This window comes from Camponotus floridanus, unplaced genomic scaffold (genome assembly GCF_003227725.1).
Source record: "Camponotus floridanus strain SB8 unplaced genomic scaffold, Cflo_v7.5 scaffold1, whole genome shotgun sequence".
NCBI classification, from domain to species: domain Eukaryota; kingdom Metazoa; phylum Arthropoda; class Insecta; order Hymenoptera; family Formicidae; genus Camponotus; species Camponotus floridanus.
In genome coordinates, this window is record NW_020229214.1 from 9,006,519 (window position 1) to 9,031,560 (window position 25,042).

At 32.2% G+C, this 25,042-nt stretch overlaps 1 protein-coding gene across 3 annotated transcripts in view; it reads right to left on the reverse strand.

Moving 5' to 3' along the window:
- The window catches only part of LOC105251466, a 113,324-nt gene that overhangs the window by 47,450 nt on the left and 40,832 nt on the right, over window positions 1-25,042 (reverse strand). For all 3 annotated transcript variants that reach the window (XM_025408334.1, XM_025408343.1, XM_025408340.1), the window contains exon 3: window positions 2,710-2,921. In XM_025408334.1, the coding sequence (XP_025264119.1) occupies window positions 2,710-2,921 (212 nt within the window). The remainder of the gene's footprint in view (window positions 1-2,709; window positions 2,922-25,042) is intronic.

Here is a 25,042-nt window from a genome sequence, read left to right on the forward strand (position 1 = left end):
TTTCTTTTACAAGGCGAATAAAACTGAGTTTTTTGAAAATCTCAAAACTATTTTTTATAAATCCTTATACAACAGCATTGTATCGTAGATGTAACGAGTATAATTTGAATAATATTACAAGAATTTAATATAAAATTTTATAAAATTTTATAAATTCATTAATATAACTTTATAAAAATATTATAAGAAATTAATAAAATTTAATAATATTATAAATTTTCACGAATGCACTTTGAGAAATTATTAAAATTTAAAATTTCTACATGTGCGTGTGTTCGCACTATTTGTAATCTTACAAATATTTTCTTTATATATCTTTTACCAGATATCAGACACGTGGATAATTGCATTACGTGCTGCTTGCACATGTTAAGGGGTAAAAAGCCATTATTCGTGACAAGCACTCGGTTAGCGTAAAGTAAAGTACGCCATATGTACATAGTAAACATTTTGTACCGAGAATTAGTGCATTCGTCGTGTGGATATACGTGTGAGTGTGTATATGCGCGTATGTGTGTATCTGGTTACGAGGGAAACACTATGTTTAAATGTTGAAATGAAACGAGAGTGAGAGAGGCTTTCACTCACAAATTCATCATCACTTGATTAAAGTCCCATCCATTACGATATCGCGAATCGTTCCGTCAGAAATTTATTGCGCCGCATTGAAAATGCATTTCCAATGCATGTGACGTGTGTGTTGCCAAAACGTGAAAATCAAATAATGACGACACATTACTATTAGCTGAAAGCGATTTAAGTTACTGTAATTTGTCGCAAAGTATTTTGCCAGTCAATTCCACGATATTACACTATGAATATGATTTAGCATAATTAAAGAGAAAATTATTACCACATATTTTTTGACAACAGTGATTTCTCGATAATTAATCGAGCATTCACATTTCGTTAAAATCGTTATATCATTTAAAATCATTATTGGAAGTGCTTGTCGCGATTTATCTACGATTATCTACAATGTACAATATTTTATGCAGTTTTGATGCATAATAATATTATTGTATCGTAGAATAATACAATAAAACTTATTAAATTCCTCAAATAATTTAACTTCTATAAAAATGTAATGTAGATTTTTGCTACATAAAGTACATTTGCAGCTTTGTGATTGGAAATGTATCAATTCTCTCGATATTCCTAAATTTTCAGCAACAGATATTCATAAATTTTATTAAAGATTTATATATAACATTATTTTCAAAAAATTTTTAAAATGTAAGCGATTAGATATAATATTAATCGATTAATACTATATCTTTCGATTAATCGAGATTAAAAGTGAGAAATAATATTAATCTTTTTCTTCCATGTTATTTTATATGCAAGGTTTTATCGTTTATAAACTGTAACAATTTCTTTATGTCCTCGAAGTCTTAAAAAAGAGCATATATCTATTAAATATTTTAGAGATCATATTTTGCTACTTAAGTTGCGTATATCATGTTAAATATTAATTGTGTAAGTGGAAACACTATCATATTTAGAGCACTCTCACCATGAGCAAATTTAAGCCAAGAATAAAATTTTTTAAAAATTTCATTTATTTCATCCTGCGCAAGGTATAAGTAATTACAGAATACACTAGAATGAGATAATTACGGATTTTACTGTTAGATTTATTTTCATCATCTTGATTGTAACAGAATTTTGAGGATTTTCGAAGAATAATCAAGCAAATGAGATTCAACGAATTCTTCAACTTCGTGCGAATTATCTCGATGTAAATTCGAAATAACATGATTTGTATTGAGAAGATGTGAAATTTTAGATATGAACTATCTTTTATGCAATATACTTCTGTCAACTGAAACTGACCGATATTCTTTCCTAAGTAAAAATAGAAGAAAATGATAAAAGAGCATCTTATATGGTTTGATGTTATTCAATTTCCATGTAATCCTATTTCTTTTGCGGAATATTTACAGTACATATTTCTCTTCGTCATTTTTCTCGAGATTCACGTAGAAAAGACCGACGTCTCGTTTCAGTTTCCAAAATTTTTCCATATACGCTAATATATATTCAAATTATGGAAATATTATTCATTAAATACTTAAATCAATGCAGCTAATCAATGCGCTAAAATTAGAAGTGCAATTAATTAATTGCACGAAGAATGAGGAATATAAAAGTCATCCTAAGTAAATACGAGAAAAATTTCCGTGGTTTTAATTACATTCTAAATGCAATCATTAATAATTGAAATTCTTTGTGTAATATACGTTATGTATTTTTTATTTATTAATTAAATCAATTCCATAAAGTAAAATTATTGAATAAAATTTATATTTAAATCAATTTTCCGCATAAACTTTCGCATACACAATTATATGGCATAAAAAATGTATAATAATACAATTTAAATGTATAATAATACAATTTAATATTTCAATAAGTTTATAAAGTTAAAATTGTTGACTGTTGACATATCAAACATCGAAACCGGTATTCAAAGTAAAAAGAGAAGATAATTATTAATTTTTGAATTAATAGTTTTTGAAATATACAAGATAATATATAAACGCGACAGGGAAATTTTTCTCGTAAAAAATTACAATAGAAGATTGAAAAGATGATAAACATTTGCGCGAAACCATCTCTCGCGCGACGAAATATTAAAAGTGAAATAGATCGCGATATAATCCGATGCGAGTGATCGCATGCAAGGACACGTCGGGAATCACTAACCTCGATCCTCCGTGGCCATTGGACCGCCTACCACTGCTCTCATCGTCCTCGTCGTCCTCGTCGTCTCTTGAAGTAGCCAGTGACTGGGGAACCGAAGACGGAGCGCTGCTGCCGGAATCGGGCCCGGGGCCCATCCTCGAACCGGAAGCACCGCTGCAAGACGGCGCCAGACCACCCTCTCCCTGCCCTTCTTCCTTCTCCGCCCGGTCCACCTATAATTTTAGAAACAAACCGAAATTTTAAAAGAAAAATATTGATGTAAATATATTTTGATATCAAAATCACAAATAGATGGATTATTTTTATTCCTTCCTTCTTTCAGAATTTAAAAATTTAAATTATTTATCAATTTGTAATTTTTAAACTTAAGCATTAATGATACTTTAAAGTAAAATGGAATTAAATCAACTTTAATTCAATTAGGTTTATTAAGAAATATTCAAAAAAATATTATAAGCTTGAACGACATTTTATGCGTTAAAGATGCAGAAATATGATGATTTTTTTTTTACTATGTTGTCCACATAGATAATGACATCATTCGTTTAATAAAACAAAACTACAAATATTACAAACCGATGTTCAATAGCGCGGTATTTTATTATAATGCCAGAAAGTATTGTCATTTAAAAAGCAAACTTTTTTTATGCATTCCGAATATATATAACATACGCCATTTAAAAAAAATGATACTAGAACATTACACATCGCATATCGAATTGTTAATTATGATATCTAAAAAATATAAAATAAAATTTAATATATATTTTCATTTAAAATATTAATTAAATATTAATAAAATATTTATATCTTCTAATATCCTGCTTGAATAAATATCTTATTTCGTTGTGGAGAACTTATCATGTACCCGAAAGCTATATCAGATTATTGCTCGAAAAGGCATTCGATCGGAATGCTCTCGTTTTTCGTCCCGTGATCAATCATGCGTGTATGGAAAGCTTCCACAGCGATCGACACGTTACAAGTGAACCGGCAAAATCAGATCATATCTAATCAGGACAAAACCTACGTGTTGTAATCGAATGTTAGCGCTTCCGGCTGTTTTCGTCTCGCAGCTTATCGAAGGTCGATTCCGAACAGAAATCATTGATAACTCTGGCTAATCGAAATCGGAAATTGTAAAAGTTACATGATAGGTTGCCTTATCCGAGGAAAGTGGTAAACAGGATGACGAATATACAACATAATCTACTGTAACTGCAATTTTAATCAGATTCGACGAAACATGCTATACAAAAGAAAGTAAAAAACAAAATCGATAGTACATAGTTTGATTGTGCGTAGTTTGATAGATAAAATTAAATTTAGTAGTAGACAGATTTTTAGATTAATTTGAAATCACAAAATCCTTTCTTATTATTAATAAAAATTAAACATTTGAGAATATTGTTTCTACATTTATCATGATTAACTTTTTCAATATTAAATATTTTACAACAAAAATTTTTAAATTCTATCAAAGTATAATATCCATTTAAAATTGAATGAAAAGAATATAAAAACATTTTATAGCAATTTATTTTCTTATATAAATTTAATTTATGAGAAGCTTTTCAATTTTTATCATTTTAATTTCAAAGCTATATTATTATTTAAAAAAGAAATTTAATTTTGCCAGATAATCTGTTGTGACAATTAATGCCATGAGATGGATAGTCTGCATATTCTGGTTTGTAGTTTCACTGGCATACATGTAGGAGAGAAAATGCATAACTGCATGACAAAGGACGAAAGTTGTTTACAGTCAAAGCTGGAGATGACGCGGTCGTGAATTCTCCGTCAGAGATCATGAACTTTAATTAATGAAAAGTTGTATTATCCGTCTTTTAATAAATGATATTTTCTTTTCATTAGTCAAATAGATTTCTCATAAACTAATTTCTTTTAAGCACAAAATTCTTATAAATATCCTACAATAAAAAAATATAAATATCCTACAATAAAAAAATAAAAAAAAACTTATATTGTCTATATTATTAATTTTATATATAATATTTTTATATATAATATTTTAAAAAATATAAATATCCTACAATAAAAAAATAAAAAAAAAACTTATATTGTCTATATTATTAATTTTATATATAATATTTTTTAATAAATCACAATGAGAAAACTGTTTCTGTAAATAAGTTATACTCTCCAATACACGTGTATAAAGCACTAGAAATAGATTTTGCCTCTAGATACCATTGCGGTCGGTTGAAACCTGCATTTCGTTTTAGGATCCGGCTTTGGATCCTTCTGTCCCAGGGTTACAATTCAAAGCCTTAGCAGCTTAATTCTATCTTACCGAGACAGAAAAACGTAGAAAACGTATTTTTCCGAGAAAATGTTTTATTTGTTACAACTCGATAGAAAATTTATTGCGAACATGACAGACAAGATATTTGTTTCGATATCGAACTACTGTTTCTACGCTCATTTAATTCGTCTATACTTTTTTTTTTCATACGGCTTTGTCTTCAAAGAACAAGTTGATGCAACTTGCGTGAAAACGTTTGATTAAATGGCAATTTTTTTCCTCCCTCGTTCCATCGCGTGAAAAAGATTTTATTTCTTATAAATAGGTCGAGTGCGTTAAAATACATGTACAATTCATTTGTAACGTTGAAAGAGGTACGCGTGCACATAGAAATGTTTAATGTGTCGAAAGAAAAGCGATACGCAGATGAATTCCCTATTTATTATTTATGTGACATCAGTGCACCAGTGAATCAGACAAGCATGTAGATATATAAAATATGCATAATATATATATATATATATATATATATGTATGTATATATATATATATATGTATATGTGTATATATGTGAGATATGTATATGTAAACGAATATATATACGTATATATGAACCTACGTGACACTGCAGTTGTCAGATGCTGCAGCCATTTCGATCTATATATTCGTCTGAGTTTTAGCCGAGCGCACATGGAGAGTAAAAGAGAGAAAGAAAAAAAGAAAGACGGAGATTGCACGTCCATATTTTATTTTAAATTTAAATATATCGAAGGGAGAAAGAGAAAGAGAGAGAGAGAGACATCTCTTGCCGAGAGCACATTAATAAAAATTGCTAAATGACTTGTTCGTCTTCCGTTCATTTCTTCCGACACTTATCTGGATATGCGAACACAGCAAACATCGAATAACATTCGTTTGAATAAAAAATAAAAACGTTAAATGGAACTCGAAGAGATATCGTGATTTTCATCGATAATAAAATAGCGAACGTGTCCGTAGTATTTACATTATTATTTCACGAATGTTTCCGAATGAAGCCGCAGTTATGCCGCACGAAATGATCTCGATACGCGATAGGAAAGATTGGTCCAGCGATTCTATGACAATCGGGAATCGCGCGTAAAATATGTAACATATGATATACAACGTACAATGCACAGTAAAATATAGTACGGCTTAATATGATCGTACAACTTTTACGAACAATAGTAGCCTTACAATTCAAACTCGCGATACTACATTCGCTTTGAAAACATTCGACGATATCGAGCAAGAGAAAGAGAGGAGAATATATTCCTACAATATGTATACGTGCATATATTGCATGTACACGAGAAGTATACACAATAGTTAGCCAATGTGGATAGTACTCTCCGAATTAGACGCGTTGCCATTGTTCGCCGCTCTTGTTCCATGCGGAAACTTAACGGTGTCCAGATAATAATAATAGCTTTGTGCTAAAACGCAGCTTTCGCGAATGTAATACTTGCTCTCGTTCTTTCCTTCTCGTCATCTACATTATTATAGTAGTGTATTATAAGCCGCCATACCGCTAAGCCCTGTAATGCCATATTCGCGCGTAAACTGCATCATTATTCCTTCCTCAAGTCCACAGTTTGTCATGTTTGGCACGTTCTTGATATATAAGCAGAGTCCTGCGACTTTAATTTTATAATGACATTCACTCAAAAAAATGTTTTGCTAATGTAGGTAGATTTCTAGATGTCGCAACGAAAATTTATCGCTATTTTTTGTATCTGATAGAATATCGTTTGTCACAGCTAGAATTTCTAGCAGTAACATTCTAGCAATATCTGCTAGAAAATTTAGGATTATATATTCATTTGTTCTTGCTGCTAGTATTTTCTGTGTACTACAGCCAAACTTTATAACAAGTATGGATTGATCATAACATGGATAGACGCCACAGAAAAATTTTCTTTCTAAATTTCACAAATAGCTCAGATATAAATTCTGTCTCTGTCATTTAGATTGATTACGTGCAACATATATACGATATTACAATATTTGCTAATCGTTTATCTGCCTCGGTTAATTTTTCGCACCTAGAAAATTTTTGCTATAGTTGCAAGATCATTTTTTTGAGTGTTCTATGACCTGATATCCTCGGTAAAGAGGAAGATTGATTTAGAATATATTTCCAATTTTTAATATAGATTTAATATAGATATCGCATTTCGCTCTTTTGCGGATGTCTTCGATCTCTGCGGTATTTTACCGTTTCTTCATATAAAGTGTGTTATTTTATTCAATTTTACTCAATTACACTATTATGCAATATAATCGGGTTAAGCGCACTTTTATCGATAATCTGGCGCCGTACTTGCAATTATCCCTAAATGGAACGCGAAATGTGTTTCGCAATTTAGCGTTTACGAATGACAGTATCTCATTCGTTCGTTCATGGAAACGGTATAATATGTTGTTGTGCCAGTTTAAATCATATATGCGCATTTATATAACTGAATTTCTAGGAAAACGTAGGCGGCATCGACTGTCAGCTGGGACGAAAGGGCTTTTCCTCGCTTGCAAAAAAAATAAATTAAATAAATAAATAAATAAAATACGCGAACAAAAATACTCGATAGCTATTGTCCGGCATTTTCTACGTGCTCTTTTTTCTGGCACTATATGTTGAAAGTTCTGTGGCGAAGGAGCAATTTGCAGCAGTCTCGCGGCTGTAAATTGGACGAGCCCGGAAATGTCAGTAATGTCGAAGGGTCAATCGGTTCATTCGACTACGAACCGCTTGTTCAAACCAGTTCTATCAGGAAGCTTTTTGTTCTCACAGGAAAAGAAATTTGAAGAAAAACAAGAGGTCTCTTTCAAGAATTCTTTCTCTCGCCGAACCGATTTCAATTCTTCTATCATTATATCAAAATCAATCACAGATAATTTAACAATTCTCCGCAACATTCGAATCCAATTCAACATTTTCATGTAAAATAGATGAGTAAAAGATGGGTAAAAGTATCAAGAAAATTACAGGATGACTCGAAGATTTATGCACAATGATAAAAACGTAATAAAAACAGATAGCGGTGACAAATGACATGATAACGATAGAGAAAAATATATAGTTTTCATTAAATACACTGTTGCATAAAATTCAGAGGAAAAATGAAAAGTTTTCATAATTTGCAAGATAAACAAAATTTAAATACACTGAAAAGTTTAATGTGACATTTAAATTAATATGGAGACTTTTATTTAAAAAAAGCAAATTTTATTAATAATAAACTCAATTCCGCTCCGAATATTTGATATGTATCATCGATTGATCTCGCAATATCTGCTGCCCAGTTTCCGCGAGACTTTTTATCGATTACACGCGAGAGAGCTAGTGCTCTCTCCTCTTTAAAATACTGCGTCAAATTTTCGTATCATACACATGAAAGCAAAAAAAGAATGCGCTAATCTATATGCAATGGTACAAGCTTTACCACGTGTATATTTTGGTCGACATAATTTTGTAAAATTATTTGTCTGTGTGACAGTAATCATTGATCTTTAAAAGAGATGGTGCGGAAAAATAAATGAAAACAGTTGAATCATATATGCGATTTACATTGAGCATTACATTATTTCTAAAATTAATAATAATAGAAAAATAACATAAAATGACAAACAATCCTTTTTATTTTTTATATAAAGAAATCCAATCGCGTTTGCAAACAGTTATAGATGATTATCATAAAAAAAATGTTACAAACTAAAATGCTATTTTTTATCATAATTTTATGAAAATAATTTATTAAATTGCAAAATTATTTGATTAAAATAAAACTGATTTTTTATAATTTATAGCACATAAAAATAACAGAAATTCCCATTCTGAAAATTATTGTTGATTGTGAAGTAAATTGAAATCGGATTTTTTACGGATTATTTTGATTTCACGAGAGGAGAATTAAATCCCATAATGCTATGATTGCCAATTATATTTATCTCTAAACTAACTTAAATACGAAACGATCCTGTCAATTATGATCGGCATCATTAACGTCAGTCTCCGTACATCGTTCCTTCCCCTTGAATCCTAAGGACATTAATCGAGTTTGACGTAACATCCTATTTTCCTCTACCTCAAGATCCGGAAACAGGTTAACTAGATACCGCCAACTTTGCCACCGCGTCGTATCTCAGGAGGATAAAGTATGACGCATGAATGTTACGATGTAGATCGTGCAATTCACCACCTCCGGGGAATTATTCACAACAACTGTTGTACATTTCTAAGAGTATACGCGAGATACAGATTGTAAATATCAAGTAGGTATTATGCTAGAAAGCAAAGTTGAATTTTATTATTTCAGCCAATTGATCCGATTTTTTATTTTTATTTCTCTTCAGATCAATTTCTCATCAAAACTTCTGCTTCTAATAACATTTTACAAAACGAAAAGAAAATATATAATCTATAATAAAATTCTCTCTTGTAAATTAAAATTTATATTATTATTTATTATGTTATACATACTTTTTGTCGCTATATGAATTCTACAGTAATTTAGTAAGAATTTTCTAAGAGAAAATAACCTGTTGATTTTTTTTTTACGTGAACAACTTTAAAATTCTGTTTATTCATTTTTTTTTACGTGAACAACTTTAAAATTCTGTTTATTCATTTGACATGTTATTATATTCGTCTATTTACAACTGAGTCGTATATCTAAAATCCCTACTATTTTCACTCCATTTTCCATTTTTAAACACTCTCAAATGTAGAAATAAACATTTCAGTTATCTTATACGTATTTTTAAAATATTGAGTTCGTTAGTTACAAAAGCGAACGAGAAACATTTCAGTTGTCTTATATTTTGAAATAACAAGTCGTATTTTGCAAAATATGCTAGAAAAAATTTATTCTACAAGTTTTATAAATTAATTATTGCATAATCGAAAAAAGAAATATGTAGAAAGATTTTAAGCTATAATTTTTAGAGTTGAAAAAGGATTAAAAGAAGTAGTTGAATAAATACTATAAATCAGAAAACACTTATACACACATAAAATCGATCTCTATCTTCTCGCATATCCGCGGGATGATGTATGTTGCTTTATTACATACCTTAGACGGAGAAGACAGGCAAAAGATTTTTAGACTTTTCCGATCGACACGATCACATCTGCGTTTACTAAACCTCCAAATACGTTGCAGATCAAGTATGTCAGTTGGCATTTCACACGAGGAGAAGCATTCGACGAAGGTATAGGTATACGTTCGTCTTTTACGATAAACGTTTAAATACCCCCTTTAAACGAGCTTTGACCATCAAGTTTGTGCGACACGCAGACTCGGGGACAAATAATAACGTATAACATTGTTTGCTCTCATTGTCGAGGCTCGCTTTACACAAGCTCGTAATTATTATCATAGAAGAGTAAAATGGCTTGTAAAGTGGATATATATCTAAAGTACATCAGCACTTTTCGATACTATCGTATCGTTATCGTATTATCCATTAATCAATATTTCACTAATTATTATCTATTAATCAATATTCATTAATCACTAATTATACAATTCGTTATAACACTATTTTACCTTTCTTTAAACAGAGATCTTTTGGATTGATGTCTAAATATATTTCAATTCCTATTTCTCTTTGATTCAAGTAAGATAAAAAAATAAAAGATGCAAATATTAAAAATTTATTTTCAAAGTTAATGAGTGTATTTCTAATTTCGTAAGACGGAAAATTTGGTTTTATTTTCATAAGCATAAGTATTTGAACTTTTTACAATATATATATTTAAAATCAGTTTCACACATTATTACTAACGGAATCAGATTTATATAATTTATGCCGTTTATAAAACTGTACAATAAAAGTAGGTTATATAGTTATAAGTTCGACAGTTATAATAAATATATAGAATGTCTGATGGCACAAGCATTATGGATTGCTTTAAAGTTTCATATTCGACGAAAAATAATATTATCTAGGAAAAATCAATGATATAAACAATAATGTATGAAAATATAATTAGGATAATTATCGAATAAAAACTCTTTTTTTATCTTAAATTTTGTATTTCGTCGAATATTTTAATTTTATGAGTTGCGTTACGTTTAACTAGGTCAGCAATTTAATTTTAGTTTATAAACCTACTTCTCATGCGCACGAGTACATCGGAAAACAATGATAGTTAATGTAAAAAAACTATCTAACAGAAAAAACATTTTTCAAGTATAAGGACTAACAAATTTTTGAGATTTTTCATCAAATTAATTTTTATTCAAATTTTTCCCATCTTAAACGATTTCATTTGATGGACGGTTGAACAATCTTAATACAATCTGATAATATATTATGTCCTTTACATTTTTTATTATTTGATTTTGAATATTTATTGGAAAAATAATTAATGAAAAAATAAACAACATCTTTTTACAAAAATTATAAAAATTGCTCGCGGTCAATAATCGATGCGAGAAAAATTTAAATTAAATATCGAGATGAAGATCGATTAGATCCGTAAAAGTCTTGCTTATTACCGTTATCGATCTTGATAAACCGATCTATAAATACATTTTAGTGATGAAACAAAGTTTGACAGGCGCGAAATTAACACATCAAATAAAGACTCGGATGGAAGTCGTTTCTCGCGACAACGATCGTTGCCGACCATGTCGTAAAAATGCAGATACAACGCGAGAGGCCACATCTCGGTACTTTTCACTGCGATATCGTACATTTTGTCGTGTAAAAAGATACGTCGTATAAAAGAGAGAGAATACTCTCATGATACATCGCGCCACTGTAGTCGGATTTCTGATAATTTTTATAGAAAATCGCATACAGAATTATTCGAAAATGTGAACTGAAAGTGGAATAGCAAGTAGATTCTGTAAATGTTCCCATTATGTTCATTTTTGCTCTCGGCAACATATTCTATTATGCATGAAATTCTGTCATAATAATCCTTCGAATCTAATTCGCTTAAAAATCACAATTCATTGGTATAGATTCGATATTTCTTTTGATTCGTGTTCAAATTACAATATTGTGAATTACAATCCTCGGATTTACATGAAATTTTGAAATTTTCTGTTCGATGGACTAGAATAGAAATTCACAAATATTCAAACAAATGGTTTCCATCAATTGTTTCGAAAGAGAATGAATGAAAACGCACAAAATTACACATTACTAAATTTTTTATTCAGGAAAGGTAAGAAAGGAACTATTTAATTTAAATGCTAATAATATTTATCTCGCAACTATTTAATTTAAATGCTAATAATATTTATATGTCGCTATTACTTTTTTTATAATAAGTTCTAGAAGGGCGAGGCACATTCTCAGATGTTAGATTTTAATATTTCATGGTGCTGTAAATTCCTAGCAGCAACGATTCAACAACATGAGCTTACAAAATTTTGTAATAACGTTGCACTTAAATTAAATGCACATCAATAAAAATTATTTTTTATTATCTTGTATATAAATTGCATTTTTCAAAAATATAAGAGGAATGTATATTTTCTGAAACATATAATTATAATACGTAACCGTTTAAATTTCATTATATCTTTTTAATCTAAAGAGAAAAATGGTTACAAAGCTTGCGCCTTCTCTTTTACGAATTAGAAATCATTTTTGTGCGTAACGTCCAATTTTATTTTACTAGCCATATATATAATATCGCCAATTGCTATTCTGATATCTATTCAGTATCCACTCTTTACGACATGTAATACCAAACCCAGAGCAAGTCTCATTCAATGCGTATTAAAGGCGATATCCTAAAAGGTAAACGTCAAGTGATAACGACGATGAACGGCCTCCGACGTATTCGCGAGAGAAAGAGAGATTGACAGAGGGGAGAAAGAGCAGAGGGGTTGCGCTCTGGCAATTCTCGTAAAGCCGGATAGATCGTTCAATGGCAAACCGAGCGGAAAGACGAAATCAACGTCAACCTAATGATATTCAGTCGACAGGCAACATGGTCGCGCCAGCGCACCGATATCCATAAACATAAGCGGCTTTGCCGCCGCATCGCGCAGATGCTTTGTGACTGCGAAGCGGAGGAATGCAAGTCTGAAAAGTCTCGAGAAGAAACGCAAAGATCGAGGAAGCGCACCTTCGAGGAGAAAATTAAATAACTTCAATCGCGAAATTTGCCTACGAAATGACGTAGATTTTCCATCGCCCTTGCTTTCGTTCGCGCAGGCAGCTTCCGTTTAAAGAAAAGTTATACAAACTCCATAAAAAAACAATACATTTTTCATTCCAAAACGCGTCATCTCATTACGTGACAGTCACGCTTTCGCTCGTGCATACGAAAGTTTCAATCGGATTTACCTCGAGTCGTAGAGTTTATTCTTCCGATTAAGAAACGACAATATATGTATGTATGTATCTTAAAAGCGAGAATTTCGGGGACTTGCTCGCTGCTCTCGGGCGTGGAATTTACGAGCCGGTATTTCTCTTGTCGCTAGATAACCGAGAAATTCTCCATCCGATCGTATTTTCCGCACGAGCGGAGAACGAGACTCATTCCTCGGCACGTTTGGCCGAGTGCATCGTGAGCACCGTTCGTGCATTCGCATACCACATCCGGGGCGGAGAACACCCTTATTCGCGGGAGCCAGAAGTGTGTCTCCTGGTTATTGTGTCGGGCGTAATGCAACTTACGCATCTGTTTAGCAACACCATTGTGATGGTTGCTAAGAGGTGCTTGCAAAGCCGTATACGCGACTCTCGTCCTCTTATGTCGTCGCGAGACACTGATTGTGAAGCACAAATCGTTTAAAGTTTAAAGCGAGATGTCTTCGAGAGAGAATTTCAACGATAATGTGCATGTTAGAATTATCAAAGCATTCCTAGGAAACGTTGAAAGATATAAACCTATATCACATATTAAACTATAACCCAAAAATTAAATAAATTAGTAATTAATAAAAAGATAAGAGGGAATTTTAGAAATTTTAGAACCTGTAAACGTATGGATTTTATAGAGGAAATCAATTTTATTTTCGGAATTATTACATTCAATATGGAGAACGGGAAATTAAATACAACTGATATCTCCTAGAAATGTCTTAAATCTTATAATAAAATTAATGGAACGAGTGCATCGTGGACCACAATCTCACTAGAACAGGTCACAAATATCTCCAGAGAAAACTTTGCATTGGCAAACATCGTTAACGTCACGTTTTTCCTTCCGACATTTTTTAACTCGATGCTATCGATAGTCCCCGTAAATTGAATTTTGCGATATCTGTTTGTCCGGTACGAAACTCGGGGAAACTTGCCGCGACTGTATGCGGAAAAAAGTTCATAATGAAGAACATCGAGTTCGATCAATTAAGCGAGGAATGTCGAGATGGTGAAGTCAGACTTAATTAGTTAGCACATTATCTTTGATATAAAAAACAAGTCTATGATTTTAAGGCTTTTTCACATCTTGCACTGAGAAAAAAAATCTGATTGCATTAATTAGAAATCTAGTATTCAATCAGTATGTCTGTCTCTTGGGAAATGAATGAATCAGAATTTCTTTAAGAATTGCCAGATAAGTATGATTAATTTCTTCCTGTTAAATTTACCAAATTTTCTTGGTAATAATATTAAATTTACTAAATACTAAATTTATATTGCTGAGAATCGATTCGACATAATATAGGCAATTTTGTCGATGATTAACGGAAGTTTTGTCTGGCTATAGTAAGAGCATCAAGGTATAACACAAGTAAGCCATTCGGTCCATTTATCGATCGATATTTCATAAATCCACCACGTGAAATTTGTCACGTGATAAATGACACGATAATATCCGAGAGTTTTTTTCCTATCTCCTAGAAAAGATGATGCCTTATGATGGACGACAGTTTCTTGCGCGCAGACTTGTGTGTGAACAAGCTTTTAAAGAAACGAAAATTTCTCTCTGTCGAGAGGCCCACTTTAAACGATCTATATAATTCGCACGTTTATATGTCGTTCAGAAATTTCATTTTCTCCATTCAATCGAACATTATCGCGGACATCGCTTTGAGCAAAAATTGCAAACGCGTTACACGATCGATGACACTCGATGAACTTTTCTGCATAAGAATTTAATATGCTTGCTAATTTCTCGCGCTCTTGTTAATTTCCTTCGGCAGCGACGCGTAAATTTAAACGCAAAAAATCGAACGTTTAACAACCGAGGAAATTAAACAAGATGGAAACGCTCCGATCTATCGAGCCTTACCGAGTGCACGGCAATAGACCGAATTGCAAGCCGTAACACGCCCGAGATTAAAAGTGAGGCCGCGGGCGATTTCGCGCTGGAAGCCAGCAACCCGTAAAGGATTAAACGAGTGGGCGGGCGGGAGGGAAAATTGCCGCGATTATGAGGCGTAATTCGTCTCATAATAAGACGCCATTGTTGAAGTAACCCCCGGGTAGCCGTGTTACTTATGCATTAGTCGGGGCGAATAGTTTGCATACGCAGGGCGGAGTAACGTCGACACGTGTGCGCGATCCGCCGTTTTCCGTGACGTAAAATGACCATGCACACACACACACACACGCACGCAATACAAATACGCACATGCACTCACATCCTCGGATATAACATACTTTAACCTTCTTCCCTCTTCCGCTCTCTCTCTGCCTTTCTCCCTTTCCTATCTATTTCCCATCGTGTACGCACATATCGTGCACCCAACTCGGAACAATGCGACTGAAATTAGTGGTGAGTCTTCTGAAAAGGGTGTGTCTGTCGTGTTCGCGAAAACGCTGACATCGCGGCAAATTATACGACATAGAGTACTTAATTGCATACGTAATGACGTCAGTGGTAATTATCATATCGCGCACATGACCATTCATGTTGACAGATCTCAGGAAGGATAACGCAAAAACGTTTTAATGCTCAAGACGATGGAAATTACCGGTATCTTGAGCATTTGTGGAAAATGTCACTTTAAAATATAATTATCGAGTTAATTTAATGATAAAGATTAAAAAGCTAAAAGCAGAGTTTCATCGATATCATTCAGGAAAAATCGATACCATTTTCAAAAAATACATACGAACGATAGCTCGATAGATTTATGACGCGATAATAAACCGAAATGCCACAGAAATAATAACGACTAAGTGCGACGAAATTTCAGAATGCGACATGTTTATCTCTTTCATCGCAAAATTGATGTAAACTACATGTTTGATGCATCGCGCGTAAAAGAGCGGATATAAAGTAAATAATTCATAGCGCGCGCACCTTCCAATGACACGTGGGCTCAAAGTGAGGGCTGGCCCAGGATAAGAGAGATGATTTGTCCTGGCACACATGATGCACTTCCGGTACACTTCACATCCCAATAACTACGCTCGCCCGTAAATCTTCCCTCCTCGACGCGACGCGCCCCAATGCGGAATTTTATCCTGTATAAGCAATTTATCGGGTACGCTCTCCGTCTCCTGCACGAGAGAAAAATTTATCATGGCCGACTGACGGCCGGCTTTTCAGGATGACAAAAAGGTTCTTCATCGCAAGAATCTCTCTCTTGCCGCACGGGGCTCCAAAATTATAAATTAGGAGTCGTTTACCCCAAAACTGATATCGCGTCTCTCCCTCGCTTCGAAAGTAACACGAGAACGAAAAATGCTACTTTGCGTTTATTTCGATATGAAATCGCATAAGAATAACATGTATTTTACATCAGAGACAAAGTATCGATATATAAATTGTTAAAATTACAAGTAAAAAAAAATAAATGGAATCACTCGATAAAAATTAACACTCGATATAAAGTTGTTTGCAACGAATAAAAATAATAAATTTTCGCTCTCAATTTTTTTTTCATATTTTTCAAGTCTCGCATCATATCGACTTCTCGCGCAGGCTATCTCGAGAATCTGTCAATTTCAAACGCTTATGCGAATAACTCTTTTTTATATGTTAAAACTAAACTTTGCCCAACAACGGACTAACGCGATTTTGGTTCGCCGCGAGGTGTCAGGAAGAGAATCTTGAATAATTTATATAAGCCAAGAACTTGGTACTTCCCGTACATAATGTATGCGGACGAGTAACATTTGCCTAGCGAGTATGTTGCTGGTGAAGTTAGGAAAAAACAAACATAGGACTCGTAATCTTCATACATTCATCACAGTGATTTTTATGAGAATCTTTTATACTTGTCCTTATATCTAATCATCTCTTTTTACGTCCACATTTAAATTAATTAATCACTTTTTACGTCCACATTTAAATTAATTAATCTCTTTTTACGTCCACATTTAAATTAATTAATATATAAAATTAATATATAAAATATTTTAGATATTTATAGAACACATCATAATTCGCAAATTTAATTTTAATAAAAAATTACAGATACTGTAAAAAATTTATAGTATAATTCTAACAATAAGTTTTAAGATGCATACTTGACGTTCTAAAATACCGATCTATTTTTTAATTTATTATATTCTATTCTAATCTCCTTTATATAAAGGAAATGAATAGACGTGTGACGAAAGATCTTCTCAAAAATTCTAGCAACTTCTGAATTTCAAACGTAATTAAAATCAATAATTACGAGAACAATAATAATGAGATTTAAGATTCAGAGAATGATAATCATAATGCTCAGAAGAAACCATTGTTCCGATGTACAAACAACGAAACTGCTGCCTCACTACCGATATTAATCGCAAAATCGTGATTGATGGGTTAAGAAAAGATAGACTAACATCCTGAGAAAAATCGCCACTTCAGTGTCAACGTGTCAACCGCGGTTCAAAATCTGTGATTGATGGAGGTTCAAAGTGCAAATTTAGAAAATTGCACGTGACACACGTTTGTCCGCCTACATGTACAAAAAGCAAACGGAAAAAATTTTAAAATTATCTATGTTAACAATATTGGTACTTTTTAAAGAAATAACGTATAATTTAAAACGATAACATTATGCTAAAGAAATACACATACAAACTATTTGTTCGCAAGTATTTTTGTCTTTATAATTTTAAAAATAAGCGGAAAATATTATTATAAAATACCTTAATACTACATATAAATTTAACTACATATAAATTATATATATATATATATATATAATATATTGACAGAAAAATTTTATATTACAATAGAATATAATAAAAAAGATTATCAATTTCAATATCAACTCAATATATTAAATCAATGAGGTAAGCTTATGCTCAGCTTATGCTTTTCTCACGATTCTGGTTCCTCTTTCGTGTTATCTCTTTCGTGTTATTTCTTTCGTATTATCTCTTACACGCAAGTAACTCTAAACAGTTAGGTCAAATTTGCAGTTAGCTCGAAATTTGTTACTGATCCCTTTTCTGCTTCAAGTGAATATGAAATCGTTTGCGAAAATTCTTAAGATCAATATATTAAATCAATGAGGTAACTCAGCTTATGCTTTTCTCACATTCTGGTCTCTCTTTCGTATTATCTCTTTCGTGTTATTTCTTTCGTATTATCTTTTACACGCAAGTAACTCTAAACAGTTAACTAGCTCGAAAGGTCAACTAGCTCGAAATTTGTGATCTCTTTTCTGCTTCAAGTGAATATGAAATCGTTTGCGAAAATTCTTAAGATCAATATATTAAATCAATGAGGTAACTCAGCTTATGCTTTTCTCACATTCTGGTCTCTCTTTCGTATTATCTCTTTCGTGTTATTTCTTTCGTATTATCTTTTACACGCAAGTAACTCTAAACAGTTAACTAGCTCGAAAGGTCAACTAGCTCGAAATTTGTGATCTCTTTTCTGCTTCAAGTGAATATGAAATCGTTTGCGAAAATTCTTAAGATCTTCCTTACAATTTAGAGTCTATCACAAGATTCAACCTTGAAAAAAACTATTTTAAATTTTACTATCAATTTTTTCCATATCATCACGTTATTTCTAAAATCCATTACACGATAAAAGACGATAAAACACACATTTCCTGGTAGAATTCCCATTTTCCTGGTAGAACAAAGTCTTTCGTACTCACATCGAACAAGAAGTCTAGGAAATATTTCGTCGCTAAAAAATAGCGATATAATAATTGCAAACTGTTAGTTTTACATTCGATATTATTTTATTTTGCTTTTTAATAATTTTATTTTTTTATAAAAGAAGTAAATCTAAGAAATAGAAATAAAAAATAAAACAATAATAAATAATTAATATAACGCATTATCTTTACAAGCTGAAAGTTTTATGATTTTGACGACGGCGGTGTGTTCGTGCGATCACAAAACTGGCATAATTAAATCTGCATTTAAAAAATTCTTTTTAAATTCTTTGCGGAAAACCGGCGGAGAACAGAAGAGAAAGGATCTATTTCCTTTTCCTTTGTAATTTTTTGCTTTCAAACGGTAGGTAGCGAAACAAAGCTGCGCTCTGAAAAGCCTCTCGCGGTTTTTCCCTCTCGCTTTTTTGCGACATCGGAACGATCGATGAAGACCTTTCAGACAGAATAAAATTTCTTCGACATGAAGCAAAGCAGCAAATTTAGGCGGCAATATATATATATATATATATATATATATATATATATATACATATATTGTAAATCAAACAATATATATGTACACTCACCCGCAAAAAAACGGGCCATTAAATTTTAGCACAATTTTTGAACATCTTTCAATGACGATAAATCAGCAAAAAATCATCGTATTGAGATAAAACGAAATTCCAATTAAAGCTTGAACATACCTTTTGAAAACCAAAAAAACCAAATTTGAGTTATAAAAAATTTAGTGGCTCGTTTTTTTGGGGCGGGGGATTTTATTGTTCGTACATGTATATACTAACTACGTTGTATACGTTCACATCGCATATGGCAATCAGCAAATTATTGGCACACATTATGTACCAAACAAACTTAAATTTGGTTAAACAATTTAACATAACAAAATCAAACTAATCTTGATATGTAATAGCTATTGTTACATTTTCAAGACCAGAAAAGATAGGAGGAGGAGGCTAGACGTGTCTATACGCCCATCAATCAATCAATGAGTGATAGCATCCATCCCTGGCAACGACATGGACGCATATTCTATGAAGAGAGCATTCGTACCCTTTTCAGCCCAACGAATAATTGCTAAAACAATATTCGTGGACTAGAAATATATGTGAGGTGCAAGTGGCTGGATCGGAAATCGAACCAAAGTCTTTCGCTTTCCGGGCAATGCTCTGGACCATTGAACTATGCAGACCTCACTCCTAATGCCGGTCTTTAACACAATGATATGCGTATATATATAAGTAGTATATTATATCCTTTTCTTTTAACTTCAACAATCGGCTCGCTAATTTTTCTCTGTTCATCACAATCAAAATTAATTATATCAGTTATAATCGCAAAAATCGTGAAATTGATACTAAAAATATATTTCCTTTGAGTAGATGTGGGAAAGATATAATAAGATATATTCTTTAATTCATATCTATTTAGAAAAGTACAATCTAGGAAGATGCACATTTTACACTGAATTAATCGCAAATTAATTTTTTTTCAAGAAACTTACAGATTTATACAGATGATTAGTGTAACGAAAATTGTTGTAACAAATGGCAATGTTGTTTGATAAAAATCAGATATTTAAACCGGCTTCGCACTGGCTTTATTAAAACATGTACAATTTATCTCCAAAATGTGCATGTGGTCGACAAACAGGAGAAAAAAAATCTAAGCTACATCGTATGCCCGCAGCGGATTAAATTTTCGGTGCGTGCAAATGACTATACATGTGATACACGTGTCTGTCTACTATGTGGCATACAAAAAGTTGCATTTTTTTATTCGCATTCTCTTCATATTGCTATACAATATGCACGAATTTTTATCCTATTTAAGAAATATGTAATTAATTAAAAAAGAAGTATATAATTAATTAAAATTATTTCTCTCTCAAATTTAATATTTGTTTTGCAAATTACTCCATATTTGTTTAACAGCAAATTCTCCAGCCAATTTCTCTTTAGCAAAAATATCGCAATAAAAGTTATTATTTTTTATAAATTTCCAATTTATTTATCACATACTATATTGAAGACTTGAAATTAAAATAAATAATATTAAAATAAATTTCATCTAAAATTATAATTGAAGAATATTATTTCGTTAACTTCACAAATTTAGTTTATAAGAGCCTTTTTGTTATTAATTATAATTTGAAAATTATGTATTGATGTTTCTGAAATTTTTGATAAGAAAAATTTGTTTTTAAATTGGCTAGAGAATTTGTTGTTAAAAGGACCGATAGTTTTGAACACCCCGTATATAATGCATCGCGATATTTTTAATGCAATATTTCTACTTTATCGAATGCGAAGGGAATTTCTCCTCATTGATCGCGCACCGTTCGATGTTACGCAACGAAAATAAAAGTAAACCTTGAAATTTTGAGATAGAAATCAATGAAAAACAAAAGTACATTTTTTTGTATAATATTATGTATTAGATATACATATATTTGATTTGATTTTATTCTATGTATTACGTTCTCTATTAAAAATTAAAAAAATATGCGCGTGAAACTCGATGGAAGAGAGATACAAAAGACGAGAGATCTAAAGGGAATCTAAATTTAATATGATGAGGCTTAATAAAAAGATTCGAAAAATAGATTTAAATCACAATAGATTGTAATAGAGGAAAGTCTAACGGTATAACACTCGTTAAAAGCTACAATACGTTCAAAGCTAGGATTTCAGCTTTTGTGTGAATTTTTGCATTGCGATCGAATCTCACGTAGAAAGCTTTCGCACGTCAGGGGAATTCAATCTCTGACAGGCAAGCACAACGCCTCCTGCAACATTGGGGAATACGAGCTGGTAACATACGTTCACGTCAGATGAGTTGACGCGGATTGGGCACGTTCGTTATGAAATTCAACTTTGCGTTACGGTTTCCCCGGACGATCTCTTAAGTCAGCCATTACGGTTGGCTGGTTGTCGGAATTCCTTTTATCATGAGACGGGTTCGGCTCGGAGCCAAAACGAAAATACGTCGGCGCCCATGCCCATGTTTGTTCACCGATGCGAGTGATAACTCCGTCTTCCGGTTGCACTTGCGGTTGCAGTGAACGTAAATGACGGTTCGTAAATCTCTACTGGCCTTCGCCGCGGAAAGGAACGTGGTTTACACAACAATGAACAGCAAATTCTATTTCTTTACCTCTCTTATAAGTTATATATAATTACAGACTCTCCCTTTTATTTCCAATTTACAATTCGTTAATGAAAATGCAGAAACGACAGAATAGCCTCGAGTAATTAACATGGCAAATTCAACGTATACAATTTTACAAGACTAAAGGAGAAAAATATTTAAATGATATTTCATGTTAAAATTAGTAGAGAGTATTCTATCAAACTGACAGGTATTTTAGAAATATGTTGAACGGAGAAAAAAACAATCATTCACAAATTTAATCATCCAGCGTGTAGCATATAACCGAATATGAAATAATAAATCTCGAGTGTATCGTGAATTAAATTGTCATGTCTCTCAATGGATTAAATCGGTGTCTAAATCGGTCGCTCGACCCCGGAGAAAACACGTGGCACGGATCGCTGAATAATTCCCATATCAACCGTATTATGTCTTGATATGAATGACCTTTCTTGGAAATGGACAGAAAATCGTGGAAACTTGTTATACGTTATTTCACGTATTAGTGCGCACCTGTGCTTCTTGTCCGGTTATTTTTTTCAACCGGATGCGTAAAGCGAAGCGTTCTTCCTGTTCTTGCCTTCGCGTAACATGTTGCGCATAATTTCTGGTCACGCGTTATGCAAATGTGGTCCGATACGAGGTCGACTGTCTAATTTGAGACGTGGCTCCCCTTCAAACGAAGAGAAAACACCTACTGTATCCGAGTATCGCGCTCAGAGGGGATATTAAAATTGCAACTGGGCGCAGAGACAGACACCGAGGGTAGTTACCGACCGACTTTAAATTAACACCCCTGTGCATAAAACTTCATACACGGATATCCACGGGAGATGAATAAATATCTTTCCCGTGTTCTAGATGACCACTAGTATTTTCACATTTTATACGACGTCGATAATATTTATCGAGGCGTGAAATAGAACTACGAAATTGCGAAATAAAAGGTAATGAAATTTGCGCTCCGTTTCTTTTTGTCTCGTGAACGCTTGACGATAAACGCGCAATCACAGTGTTGATGCGACTTAGACAATATTGAGATGATTATATCGTAAATATCTGTTAAATTCGCTTAATACTGCTGCCGTGAAACGGAAACTTTTAATGAGATAAGATAGTAATGAGGTAAATTTTAAGAAGATATAATTGTTATGTACAGAGAAACTCAATTTTTTGCAATTAAAGATTATTTCTGAAATATACTAAAATAACATTTCTATAAAATAGAGAGCGGGTGAAATAGTTTTCATAGTTGTGAGAAATATAGCAAAGATCACGTTACTTCTACTCTTCTTGCGATCTAATTTCATAATTAAGTGTGATTAATACATAATATTTGTTGCAGAGTTACGGCAATATCGAATGTTGCAACAACTTCGGAATTATAACGACATTGTGTTATACATACAACAAATTCAAGAGAGAGAGAGATGGAGAGAGGAAATCCCTCTCCGGGGGGTACAAGTTAACGATGTTGCGGGAGTTCTGACAGCAACGTGATCCACGAACTATATAAACTGTGCTGCGAGCTATGCGAGAAGTGGTTATACTTTTCCGACAAAGAATAAACATCATTAAAGTTAATCTAGAGCGAACACGATTATCCCGAAATTCGAAAATAAGCTCTTATAATTTTCACTCAACATATAAATTGCATTTTGCTGTCAGAAGTAACAGAATTTAAAATTAGAAATCATTAAAGCGTATAGTTATTTTTATATTAAAATTGATGGAATATAATTTAAATAATTTAACGATTTGAGATCCATCACATTTACTAAAGTTCCATAGACTTTTATGAGCATAAGTTTTCTGAGATATATCTTATAAAAGCCTCAAATAAAAGAAAATACTCCGTTTCCTTTATATGTTTCTTTTTATTTCATATGTATCTAAAACCATTCTTTCTCCATTTTATACAAAAGAATACTCGATGTTATATGTTTCAAATACTGAAGTCATTATCTGGATGCTTTGTAAGATCTTAGTATTTCTTTTTCCAAATATCCTAGTGCTTCATGCAAGACAATGCTCGGTGTTTTTCGGTTCGAGTATCAAACGTTTCATTTTCGCATTCTCTAGAATCAGTACGTTTCCTTAGATCAATCATCTTTCCTTCATTCTATATATAAGAGAACATTTAGTATTTCTTTTAATCATTTCCTTTATGTGTTTTTGTCCTCTCTCTCTCTCTCTCTCTCTCTCTCTCTCTCTCTCTCTCTCTCTCTTTCTCTTTCTTTTTAAATTTGAAAGAAATGTGTTTTTCGATTAAAAAAAATATTCTAGCTTTAATTTAATTTTGCAATTTTGTCATCATTTTTCCTGAATAATTATACTTAAGAAAAAAATTGTATGAAAAATACGAAAAATACTTTTGCTAATATTTACATTTCTTATCTTGTATGTATGTAATTTAGAGCATCTTATTTATTTACGGGGATCAGTATCTTTCATTCGATAATAACCATTACATGTTACAACCGTAATCTGTCAAACCAAATCCGATCCAGGCAAAGTGAGACTTTCTACAAGCCGTAACATCCTCGAAAGACTTTGGAAATTTTGCGTGTGCTAAATACTATCCAGAAAGTGGCATATATCAATCAAAGATTTCTTGCAGATCGATATTCCTTTCTCCGCTATCAGACAGCTAAAAGTTGGCGCTGTATTTCACTTTTAATCCTCTCTCTTGTAAAATTTATACATTTAATAAATCTGTTAAATGCATGAAATTGAAATGATTTGTGAAAATTATAATAAAATAATAATGTTGAGATATTTTAATTAGACAATAAAAAAGATTAGATTAAAATTAATTTAATTATATTATTTGATAAAAGGAAAATATTTGATGAAAATACAGTCAATTACATCGGCAATTTTAAAATAAGTA